General features: G+C 42.0%; 1 protein-coding gene across 2 annotated transcripts in view; it reads right to left on the bottom strand.

Moving 5' to 3' along the window:
• LOC309568086 (uncharacterized protein) overlaps positions 1–2,792 on the bottom strand; it is a 76,739-nt gene extending 73,947 nt beyond the window's left edge. The window contains exon 1 of one of the 2 annotated variants that reach the window (XM_082273661.1): positions 2,611–2,792. In XM_082273661.1, the coding sequence (XP_082129787.1) occupies positions 2,611–2,659 (49 nt within the window). In that variant the 5' untranslated portion in view covers positions 2,660–2,792. The remainder of the gene's footprint in view (positions 1–2,610) is intronic. The other variant, XM_082273663.1, reaches the window with a different exon arrangement.
• Between the last annotated feature and the right edge of the window lie 10,721 nt (positions 2,793–13,513).

The following is a 13,513-nucleotide window of genomic DNA, read 5'->3' as shown; positions in this document are numbered from 1 at the left end:
AGTGCAGTTTCCCTATTACACTAGTGGTCAGTCACTGCACCCAGTTACATTGGTGGCCAATGCAGTGTACCTGTAATATTGTTCTGCAGTGTAGAGGAACAATTATGTTGGTAACTGAGGGCATTGTAGTGCCCTCAGTTACAGTTAGTGTATTGTCACTATTACATTGAGGGTCAGTGTAGTCCCCCCAGGTCCGGGACAACATTGGTGATCTGTTTAGTACCACCAGTTACATTGGTCACGTGAGCCATTCACTGTTACAGTCAGTGAAGTTCTGCCATTACACTAGGGATCAGTGTAGTGCTCCTAGTTATATAAGTGGTCAATGTAGTGTCCCTGTAATATTGGTGGTCTTTGTAGTGCCCCAGTTACATTGATGGTCAGTTTAGTACCTCCAGTTGCATTGATTGGAGAGGTTTACAGAAACACTTTTAATGGTATATTTAAAGCAGAACTCACTCTAGTGCTTTAAATATACCATTAAAAGTAGTGCTCTTAGTTATATAAGTGGTCAATGTAGTGTCCCTGTAATATTGGTGGTCGTTGTAGTGCCCCAGTTACATTGATGGTCAGTTTAGTATCCCCAGTTGCATTAACGGTCAGGGTACGGGCCCCAATAACAGTTCATGTGCATATAAAGGCAGGTGTTCCAATACTTTTGGTAATATAGTGTATATTCGTATACAGCTCTGATATCAATCCTTTTAAGGATGTGGCATCTACCAATGTTTTTTTTAATAAGGGGGCTTTACTCCATTCCAACCCTACATCTTTAAAATGAGTTGACAGCATGTGTCTTATCTGTAAATACTGATATAAAACTTACTTGGAAACCCAAACTTCTTTTTCAACTTCTGGAACATTTTTATTACCCAAGCACAATATAGTTGCGACAATCTTACCACCCCCCTCTGTTTCCAGATATTCAAGTTTTCCTGCCCCTCAAGCTCAGGTAAGTTTTTATTACCCCATATGGGCGCATACTCTATAAACCCTGTGTACCGAAACAAGGACTCTGTTTTATGCTACACCTTCGATAAAAATGGTATCGTAGGACCAGGGCCGCTGATAGGGGGGGACCACCAGCCCTCTTGTAGGGGGCCCGAGCACACAGGGGGGCCCACACAGAGAAGGGGATTAGTGATGGACAACAAATACAGAAATCTTCCTCCAGCACCTGAATCTGATCTGTCCCTCTCCCTGCTATCAGCTTTTATCTGTTGAGAAAGAGACAGTTGTCCCTCACTAATCCCCCTCCCTTGTGTGGGCCCCCCTCCTAGCACGTATCTCTGCTCAGGAGTTTATTTGTAAATTGTAACTTTGTTTCTCTCTCTCTGTCTCTCTGATCACTGAGCTCCAACTGCCCAGCCTGTATATTTTTCTCATCTCATCTTCTTTTTTATTTAACATAGTTTTTTTTTTTAGATTTAGCCAGGAATTATGCGAGTTATGTTATATTTGTGTCTGGTAATAGTGATTTTGTTGTAATTTTATCTAAATATATCTTTAATATTTTCTTGGGGGGGCCCTGCCAGAAAGTCTTTACGAGGCCCCGCAATTTCTAACAGCAGCCCTGCGTAGGGCATTGACCCTCCTTCTTCAGTGAGTCTGTTTCTAATGCGCCAAAGAAATATGTGGAATACAGGCTAGCAAAGCACGTGAATTATAACTAGTGATATTATTTCCTGAGGCACAGCCTCCCATATACTGAAGCTGGGCCACCAAGAAATAGCTTCAAGGATGTGGCACTGCCAAACCACCCCTGCCTCTTGGTAACTGCAGCACCTGGAGACGTACTCTAGCTTGGCCTTTTCTAAATATCAAATCCCTAAATAGGGTATCCAACCTCCTGAACCACACTCCAGGAATCCAAACTGGTGGCTTTGTGGATTTTTTTTTTCATTTCATTTACTGAACAGGTTTACAGAAACACATGTATTGGTAAATTTAAAGCAGAACTCACCCATCTATCTATGTCTCCATGTTTTATTTTGTTGAGAAATCACTTTGAAAACCCTCCTATCCCCTAGCATTTCTAGCCACAGCCATCTTGAGCAAGGGCAGGTGAGGTGGGTGCTTAGCTGAGCTACTCCCCTCCTCCAGATGAGAGGAAACAAATAGTAATTTTGTCCCCTTTCATCTGGAGGAGGGGAGTAACTCAGCTAAGCACCCAATTCACCTGCCCTTGCTCAAGATGGCTGTGGCTAGAAATCAGTGATGATGAACCTTGGCACCCCAGATGTTTTGGAACTACATTTCCCATGACGCTCAACTACATTGCAGAGTTTGTGAGCATCATGGGAAATGTAGTTACAAAACATCTGGGGTGCAAAGGTTCACCATCACTGCTAGAAATGCTAGAGGAATAATATTAGGGTGTATAACATCATGCTGGCCTAGGCCAAAAGTTAAAACAAATAAATTTAATATATCTTCCTACATGTAGGGTCTACATGTACTATAAATGGCTGCCTTTAGAGAGCATATGAGTAAGTGGAGGACTTCAACTGAATGCTTCATATAAAGGAAAAGCACTAATATAAAAGAATACTCTGCTTAGTATGTTGGTGCAACATAAATAATAACATACAATTTCAAAGTATTTCTTACCAGTAATTGCCAAACAGCTCAAGATCAAAAAGACGAAGATTTTATTCATGGTTATGGAAGCCCCGATTCAGGTTTGAAGGCTGATAGTTGAGTTGCTAGTCAGGTCTTGTAGTCATCTATCTGAGTCTAGCTTTGAGTGACGAGTTATGGTGACAGGATATATATTTATACTTTATTGTGTGTCATGTTGTGCCAAGGTGCAAACAGTTCTTCTTCCTCTTGGTATTCTTGAAATTAAAATTTATGGAATGTTTATGTTTACTCAACCAATGATCTAAAATATTTAGACACCTGTGCAAAATCCTGAAAAATGATTTGTAGATTCCAATAAAAAGGGATCATGGCAGCTAAACGATAGACAAGGCATGGAAAAAACCCATATTCTGCCTCGCCATAATCAAAAACAAGATCACCCAAGCAAGGATTCATAAAAAGATAACGGCGATCTTTGTGGATAAGAATATTTAATACACTAGAGTATGGATGCCATGGGTAAGTAATCTATAACAACATACTCAAGGAGGAGCTGGGAACTTTTAGACTTGCACGTGTAGTTAAACGAAGGGATGATTAAAAAAGTACAATAATTCTGGCAGCTCCTGCACCTCAAGGCTTCTCTAAATGGGCACCCAACAATAAATCAAACAATATAAATACAAAGAAGGTGCACTAGACCAAAACTGGGTAAAATAGCTCAAGATAATTTTAGTTTTTGGTTAAAAAGTCATATAAAAACAGCCAACGTGTTTCAAAAGCAACATCAGTACTCTTTCATCAGTGCTCAACCCAAGATAAAACAGTGACTTCACAGATTTAAATAAAAACACAAAAAGAGTCCAGGCGCTAGTCCTATACGCAGATTCCTACAAAGTTGTAAACCCAAAATCTGCCATGTTGTGGCTATGTTGAGATTTAATCAATAGCACCTGAGCTGCCAAATCCTTAACATGGGATGATAATCAAAACTAACAATAAAAAGAAAGAAGGATGGCACTAAATGGTGCATATAAAGGAACTCAATATGTGGAAGATGGACAAAAAACTGTCTCAAATTGAGCCATAAAAGTTTAATAATGAGAAAATGGACATAAAATTGGTAATAAATCATCCAATGTGATCGGATTCCACCACAACATCACCAGGGATCCCCACAGCATCCCAAGGAGATTCAGAGGTTCCTAGACTGGTTTGGATGATTTATTACCAATTTTATGTCCATTTTCTCATTATTAAACTTTTATGGCTCAATTTGAGACAGTTTTTTGTCCATCTTCCACATATTGAGTTCCTTTATATGCACCATTGAGCGCCATCCTTCTTTCTTTTTATTGACAGATTTAAATAAGAACCACTAATGTACTCTCCTCATGGAGTAACCACTTAACAGCAGTTGTTAAGCAGTAATGGAGACCACTTCTGCTCAACAACTGGTGTTAAGATGTTACCAACAATTACAATTATCTTGGGCTCTTTTTAATCCAGTTTTGGTCAGACTCTTCACTCTGTATTTCTATAGGTAGATAAAAATCTGCCTCCAGAGCATATCAACCTCTTGCTAGAACATTAGCAGCACACTCTTAGGTACTGGAATATTTTGTACTGCTAAATATTTGGTTTGGGCTCCCTCTTGACCTGGACCAAGACCAAGATCATTTCTTACTCCCAAATTGCTTGCAAACCTTTTTCTCCAGAGCCCCAAATACTCAAAGGTGGAGAGAATAAAGTGCCTCATTGGCACCATGCAACGCAAAAGTAAAAAAAAAACAGCGAACTATGTTACATGGATAAAACATGCATCAGGAGTACATTGAATGCCATATTATTACAACTGTGATGGACACATGATTACATTTCCAAGACCAGAGTAGTGGATCAAAGCGTTTACCACTATCTCTGCTTCCTGAGGATCCATGCAATATTTATAGCATAAGATATGGCTGTACAGAAATATCAAACATCGATGTAAGACAACATCCAAGCTGAGGCTGCTTTTTATCATTTATTCACCTGGGCTGGTCTTGAATAGATGCAATCCTTTCTTCTTTACAACATCCAAGCAGGTATACAATAAATAATTAAACATTGCATTACTGTATATGCTCCTGTTAAGGCACATTTAAAGCCCCGCACTTTATTCTATCCACCCCAAGCATTTGGGGCTCTGGAGAAAAAGTTTGCAAGTAATTTAAAAAGGAAGGCATGATGCTATAATCATGAAAACTATGAGGGATGGCTCTACACACACACTGAATTTTACATTCCTTGCCCCTTAAACCTCCTATGCTTTTCCGCCTTCCCCTTATTCCGTTTGAAAGGTTCATCACCCTTTTCAAGTTCACTTAGAAACATCTGTACTGTGACCCTTCGGCCAGCTGGTAGGCTGTGGTTAAAACTGTGCTTAATCCAATGTACATTTGTTTGTTGAAATTTGCCTTAAAACAAAGTAAAAATACAATAAGGAATTTGTAAATGTTACCTTTTATCTGAGAACAGTATCCTAAATTTAAAGAACCTTTAAGACCCGGTTCACACTCATGCGAGTGCCGGGTTCGCATGTAATGTCGGAGCGCACTGCTCCGACATTACATGCGATCAGCTGTGCGGTGCGAGTTTAGCCATACAGTTTGTATGGCTAAATTCGCATCGCACCCGGTGCAAACACGCACAGGAGGCATTTTTGCAGCCGCATCAGGATCGGATCGCACAGCGGTTCACACTTGTGCGATCCCATCCTGTGCGAACTGCACGATCGCACTGCGATATGCGATCAAACTGGGGGTGTCGTTAAGATTACATTGACACCCCCAGCGTATCGCATATGGCAGTGTGAACTGCCGGGGGTGCGTGTGCGATGCGGGAAAAGGCTGCGAATTCGCAGCCTTCCCGCATCGCAATAGTGTGACCCGAGCCTAAATAAATGTAAAGGTAAACATAATATGTAAGGACCTTGTACCCAGGCAGCAAATACACTAAAGTATGGATGCCCTGAATAAGTAATCCATAACAACATACTCAAGGAGGAGCTGGGAACTTTTAGACTTGCACGTGTAGTTAAACGAAGGGAAAATTCAAAGAAGTTCAATAGTTCTGGCACGGTAGCTCCTGCACAGCAAGGCTTCTCCAGGTGGGCACCCAACAGTAAATCCAACCATATAAATACAAAAAAAGGTGCACTAGACCAAAACTGGGTAAAATAGCTCACGATAATTTTCGTTTTTGGCTAAAAAGTCATATAAAAACAGCCAAAGTGTTTCAAAAGCAACATCAGTAGTCTTTCATCACTCAGAGACACTGGTTGGACAGTAGGAACCTTTGCTCTTAGGTTTGAAATGTCATGCAGGTTAGTTACAAGTTATTTAAGTTGTCTGAGAAAGATGGTCAGTAAGGCTCCATTCACATTTTGGCATCTCGGATCATGGGCAGAATCGCCACAATTCTGCCCGCGATCCTGAATCATTGCAAATGGCGGGACGCCCGTGCAATTCCCGTAAATTGCAATGGCACCCCAAACACAGCGCAATTTTGTCGTGATTGTCGCCAGATGAATTGCGGTAAAATTGCGCAAACAGAATCATGGGACGCCTGTCGCCCAAAAGAAGTTCATGTACTTTTTTTGGGTGACAGGCGTCCCACGATTCTGTTTGCACAATTTTACCACAATTTGTCATGTAACGATGCGGCAAAATCGCTCCTTGTTAAGGGTGCCATTGCAAGTCACGGGAATCGCATGGGCATCCCACAAACTTGCAATGATTCGGGATCGCGGGCAGAATCGTGGCGATTCTGTCCGTGATCTGAGATGCCAATATGTGAACGAAACCTGAAGGAAGCTGCTAGGAATTAGGTTAGAAGCCAGCATATCTATTTTTTCTCTAAGCATCAAGTATGTCTCTAGCATTGGTCTCGGCCTATTCCAGTTTCGCTTTACAGTTTACTGATGCAATCTATTCCACTAAAGTGCGAGGTATATCACTTCTTCAATGTTTTGGATAAGTGATTTTGCTACATTCAATAGATGAATAATCAGTGAGGTTTTTTTTTTTTTTTTTTGGGGGGGGGGCATGGATAGCTCGGCTGAATGAAAAGTCTGACCGAGCAGCTGCTCACCACCAGGGAATACAGCTGACTGAGGGTGATCCACAGCTCCAAAAACACCCGCCTTCACCTGCAGCACCTTTAGAACTGGAGGATGACTAGAAAGAAGATTACACTGCACCCATCAAAGCTCCCTCACTTCTTCCTCCCTGCTGAGTGGCCACATGAATAAGATGGCACTAGTGGCAGCTTGCCAGCCTCTTCTGGGCGGCTCCTCGCAGACCACCGAGAGCCCTGTGACAGACGACACCCAGAAAAAAAATCACAACCCAGAGCTCCAACAGCCTCAACACCGCTCTCCCAGAGCCCTGCCAAGAGCAAGCCTCGACTCTCCACAGGAACTCCCTCATTCAAGGTAAGCAATGACTGTAACTCACTGAATACCACCAGAGACTTAACTGATACCATTACCCCTTTACCTACTGCTAACCAACCCATGACTGACACAACATTTGCTAATAAGGATCATTGGTATTAGATATAAAAAAAAGAGAAAACATTAATATTGATAAATATAATCCTACCAAGGCAAAAGAAATTTAGAAGGTCCACTTGTAGTTGTATAAAGTTAGCTGCCACTAAGTTGGAAAGGTTGTGTCAGAGCCTGGACTTGATGCTGGGACCTCTACTGGGTCTGGCAATGACTCTGCTTGCTGAGCCCCCTGGAAAGCTGGACAGCTCCCCGGACAATATCCTAAATTATCCTGCCTTGAATCTTGTTTGTCTTGAAACTTGAGCTCTTTGCTCCTCCCATGAACTCCCTGATTTAAGCCATGTCTCTGCACTTTCTGATTGCCAGATTATTGTGCTCCCTCCAGCCAATATCTCGCTTTTGTCTCTCCTGCTGTCGTCCGTATGTTCGCTACAATTCGTTACCAACCTTTGACTTGTTCCTTGGCTACACTCCTGCTTAATCCCAACCTGCAACTATTTGTTAATGACCTTTTGGCTTGTTTCCTGAACACACTTCTGCTTGATCCCTACCTGTTATATCTGCTACTGGACCCCGTCTTGCTCTCCTTCCGGTGGGGCGATCCTGAGGACAGTGACCTGGTACTAACACACAGAAAAAACAATCTCTACCATCAGGAGCTCTGGTGACTACCTGTTAGTATTTAGACCCCGCACCCCAAGTCAACCGGTATCATCAGCTAGGGTTACCTGATTGTATACCTGTCTTGTTTGTCGTTGTGTGCTGCTCCACTGCTATAGCTACTAGCCTCCAAGCTTGACTCCAGACCATGACAGTATGACTGTGATATTTGTACCTAAATATTGTATATGGGAGTATGTTCACTTGAAGGGAAAGAATAATTTAGGGATATCCAGTGTTGCCAGGGGGTTGTTATGGTTAGGGCCTCTAGAATTGATTTTGAATATGGAAAGGCAGCCGTATTCTTCAGAAAACTGTAGAAGATTAGGGACATGAGTTGAAGATCGTATTATATAGAAGAGTAAGTCATCTATGAAGGCTTTTACAGGGTAGTCATTAAGTCCACCCTAACACCCCTGATATTGGTAGAGTTTATTGTTCTAAAGAAGGGTTCACTAGGTAAAACAAAAATGATGGGGGCAGAGGGAACTCTTGTCATGTTCTATTAGTAAAGCAATTAAGAGAGGAAGTAATTTTGTAGAAGGTTTAGAGTATACCTTCCCTCTCTATGTCTTCCTCCCCCCCCCCCCCCACCCCACTTCCTCCTCGTATATCCTCAATCTATCTACCTTAACATTTGGTTAATGCCTATTTTGTAATGACTACCTGGACCCAGGCTACTGTTGTTATACTTCTAATTTTTTGAGTTTTCTGTCCCTGTTGGTCTACAGGTAACACACATGCTTGTATCCATACTTGTAAAACATTTTATACATTGATTATGTGCTATTTCTGTTTTCCATAATTTTTCTATAATAAACAGATATTAAACACAAAAAGAAGATTTAGAGTATAGATTAGAGATCATTGTATTTATGTATGGTAGAAAACCTAGAAGACAAATCTTGCCGGTTAGCAGCTATGAAATTCCAGGCAGCCAATTCACAGGCCTTCTCCACATCGGTAGACAGAAGAAGGCCCTTGATGTGCTCTAGTCCCACGAAATCTACAATGGAAAGGGTCTTTACTGGGGTCTCCCTAACCTCTCTGCCAGGTATAATACCTGCTTAATGAAGGCCTACTGGAAAACCGGGTATGTTGTAGCAATATATTGGCCACTATTTTAGCAATCCCCAAATAATTGTGTCATTTATGGGGGTGGGTAATGAGGTTCATTGCCTAGAATGGTAACATTATAACAAATAAGAGTGCAGCACAGGCCGAGAACACATAAAAGGCTTTTAATTGTATATTTTTTTTTAAACTCTATTTATTAGCGGAGAAAAAGCATAAAGTACATACAACAAGGCACTCAACAGGAATGCCAACATATCAAATAAGGTACAAACAGAAACGGTACATCAACTCATGCAAGCATACGTTAAAGACAATTTCCATGATAAACATTGTGTCTTGATTATGATATCTTAGAGGTCAATCAGTATACTGTAGTCCAACACAGCATAAGGCAAAACCATCAAACATAATATGTTTAATTGTATAGTTAACAAACCACAAGGATCCAAATAAGAAAAGTTCATTGTTAAGGTTTACGTACCCTTTAACCCAGGAAATGAAGAAAAATGCTGAATAAAAGATGGTGGCTGGGTTGAAGGTGCAGGGGAAGACAAAGAGGAAGTTATGTGGGAGAAGAAGGGCCACAGAGAACATAGTAGTAGTTGGTCACATTCAACTGGACTTGTTCTGCAATGAAGACTCTTCACTTTTTATGTAAATTGGTTCCTAATGAGTGTCAGGAACATACCATGGCATGTGTAGCCAGTCACTTAAATTCAGTCACCCCAGAAGTGTCAAGACAGATGCTGATTGTCAAAAAACATGGTTTATGCATGGCTGTATGCTGTTATTGACAGCCCTGCTGCCCCCAGGCCATGGTCAGCTTCAGTCCTGGCACAATGTTTTTTCTATAGTGGTCCATTAATAATTAAAGGACGTGGTTGCACTAGTAGCTCACCTTGAAGGAGGATCCCCTCAATGGCCCAACATGTGTATAACTGGTCTGTTGTATATGTAGTACCACTTGGCCAAGATTTGCCAAATATTGATGTATTTGCCAATATCCAAGAAGGCCCACTAAAATAAACTTATCAGCCCTACATCAGGAATCACCCAGTCCAAAGGGTTTTCCTGTCACCCGGGGAATCCTTTATTTTATTAACACTTTTTTAAGCATTGGTATTTCCACAGTGAAGCCATAGCACTCTTTTTTAACCACTTGCCGACTGCCGCACGACTATTTACGCCGGCAGTCAGCCCCTCACAGGCAGAGCGACGTAGGGATATGTCGCTAGCCTGTAAGGGTGTGGGGAGCGAGTGCGCGCCGCCGGAGGCGCGCTCCCACTCCCGCTCGGTCACGGACCCCCCCGCGCGTGTGCCCGGCGGACCCGATGTCTGCCGGGCACTCGCGATCGTCCGTGACAGCGGGAGAAAGGCAGGCGGCTAGTGTAAACAAAGCCGCCTGTCAGTTCTCCCTGTGTAAGAATGATGATCAAACGGTTCTACTATGTAGGACCGTTGATCATTGTTCTTACACACACAGCCACAGCCAATCACAGTTAGAAGCATGCCCCTAGGACACACTTAACCCCTCCCTCTCCAATACAGTTAACTCCTTCACTGCCAGTGTAATCTTTACAGTAACAGTGCATATATATAGCACTGATTACTGTAGTAATGTCACTGGTAACCCCAAAAGTGTCAAAAATGTCAGTCAAGGGTCCGATCTGTCCGCCCCAATGTCGCAGTCCCGCAAACAAAATCGCAGATCGCCGCCATTACGCGTTAAAAAAAAACAACAAAAATGACAAAAATCTTTCCCTTTGTTAGTAAACGCAATAACTTTTGCGCAAAACAATCAAAATACGCTTTTTGCGATTTTTTTTTTACCAAACGTGGTAAAAAAAAAAAATTGGCCTAAGATGTTAAAAAATTTTGATTTTTACATTTTTTTGGGGGGGAATTTCATATAAAAAAAATGTGAAAAATATTGTTATTTTTGCAAAATTGACGTTCTTTTTTTTTTTATAGCGCATGATCAAAACATTGCACAGGTGATCAAATACCACCAAAAGAAAGCTCTGTTTGTGGGAAAAAAAGGACGCCAAATTCGTTTAGTTACAGTGTCGCACGACCGCACAATTGTCCGTTAAATTCACGCAGTGCCGAATCGCAAAATAGGCCCTGGTCAGGAAGGGGGTAAAATCTTCCGGGGCTTAAGTGGTTAAATTGAGACATTAGCCTTTGTCTTTCCATGTTTTTGCCCTGTTAGCCAGTTGTCTGAACCTTGACAAGGACAGTTTCTGTAATGTGCATGCAACTTTACTGTTAAGTAATGAAGCCTGATGAACAGGCCTCCTAGAAAAATGATGACACTGATGTTTAAAATTGCAATGTTGTTTGGATATTAACATAAAAGGTTTACTTCTGCTCCCATATTACGCCATCCAGACCCATCCCTCCAATACATTCTGGAAGTAGATGCGTCAAACATGGCAGTAGGAGCAATGCTCTCCCAACGACCAACCCACACTTCACCACTTCATCCAGTCGCTTTTTTTTCTAAATCCTTGAGCAGTCCTGAGATAAATTACCCCGTGGGTGAAAAGGAACTGCTTGCTATAAAATTGGCTCTGGAGAATTGGCGACATCTACTCGAAGGCACCCAACTACCAATAATTATATACACGGACCATAAAAATCTCCAATATCTTCAGACTAGCAAAACTCTCTCGCATCGACAGGTACGATGGTCACTATTCTTTCTAAGGTTTAACTTCCTAGTGACCTACACACCTGCAGATAAGAACAAAAAGGCGGATGCACTATCACGACTAACTGAAGAAAACTACTTTGAAATCCCTTCCGTTCCTATAATACCTCACAAACGCATTATTGGAGTTGTCCGTTCCTTAAAGGAAGAGGTTCTGCATGGTATAAGTTTGGATTCACCCCCACCACAACTAAATACTGATGCAGAAGGCTTCCTCTACTACAACGACAAACTTTACATACCACCTACCATGCGCACCAAGATCTTGGAATACTATCCCAATCACTGCAACCCCGTTTTTGCGGCACTGCACCAATTTCCAAAAGTAGTTTCTGCACTACTTTTGGTGACTTCGGGGGCGATTTCAATAGACATGAAGTCACGCAGATGTCTTTCACAGAAACGGGGTTTGAAATCGTGCGAGTTCAGCTGAACTCGCACAATTTCAAACCCACCTTTAGTGTGAACTTAAGGCCCCTTTGTGGTTTTCATGTGTGCAATGGACTTAAACCACGCTATAGCCAAATGGCAGCTACAGCACGGTCGTCAAGTTCTGGGAGGTCGTCATATGACGGCGTCCTGTGATTGTGCCTGTCACCTGCTGGAGGCGGGAGGCGTGCTCTGTGATCGTAGTGTCCTCCAGACTCTGCTGATCACAGATTGAGGTAAAGAGCCAATCAGCAGCTCTTTACCATGTGCTCAGCTGTGTCCAATCACAGCTGATCATGAAGGTAAACAGATGCCGGTTATCGGCACTCCTTTCCTCATGCTTAAAGCATGAGGTTAGGTGAGGAGAAGAGAGCCGATAACCGGCTTCTCTAAAAGGGACATCTAAACTGATAATCAGGGCACTGATTATCAGTGCAGTCCCAGCAGTGCCCATCAGTGCTGCCAATCAGTGCCCATCAGTGCCTACTCATCAGTGTCACCTATGAGTGCCATCTACCAGTGCCTATCAGTGCCCATTAGTGCCGCCTATTAGTGCCCATCAGTGTTGTCTAGCAGTGCATCCTCATCAGTGCTTCCTCATCAGTGTCACCTATCAGTGCCGTCTACCAGTGCCTATCAATGCCCATTAGTGCCGCCTATTAGTGTCCATCAGTGTTGTCTATCAGTGCTTCCTCATCAGTGCCCACCAGGGCCACCTCAGCAGTGCCTATCAGTGCAGCCTATCAGTGTCCATTAGTGCTGCCTCATCAGTGCCCATTAGTGCAGCCTATCAGTGCACATCAGTGCAGCCTTATCAGCTCACATCAGAGAAAGAGAAAATAACATGTTTGCTAAATTTTATAACAAGCTATGAAAACTTTTTTTTCCCCCAAAATTTTCAGTATTTTTTCATTTAATTTGCAAAAAAATAAAAATAAACAGTGGCCGCCAAAAGAAAGCTCTATTTGTGGGGGAAAAATGATGCAAATTTAATTTGAGTACAGGGTTGCATGACCGTGCAATTATGATTCAAAATGTGACCGTGTGTAAAGCTGAAAAATGCCCTGGGCATGAAGGGGGGTGAAAGTGGCCAGTAGGCAATTGGTTAAGTTGCTTCTGAGGGTTACAGAAGATCTTTTCAATTATACTGGACCCGTTCTTGTGCAAAAAAAAACAGCCCCCCATTACCTTTTTTATTTTCACAGAAAGAAATTAATAGAGAGTTAAACATGTAAAGGGACAGTCTACAAATAACAATCAAACAGACAAAAAAAAGAAAGAAATAAAAAGGTATACAAAATAAAAAAAATAGGCTAATTATATGCAAAAACATTCTGTGATTAAAAAAAATGGAAAACTGTTTACTTACCATAATTTTCATTTCCTGAAACATCCTGAATCAACTGTGAGTCAGCTCCGCACTCTTACTCTTTCAGGTTAACTCCCCAACCAGCCCTTATTCCTTACCGACCAGTGTACACATATGCTATAGATAG

The sequence above is a fragment of the Pelophylax lessonae genome, assembly GCF_965119305.1.
Source record: "Pelophylax lessonae genome assembly, chromosome: 12".
Lineage (NCBI taxonomy): Eukaryota > Metazoa > Chordata > Amphibia > Anura > Ranidae > Pelophylax > Pelophylax lessonae.
Note: the sequence above shows the minus strand (reverse complement) of the source record. Positions and strands in the feature narration are given on the sequence as shown.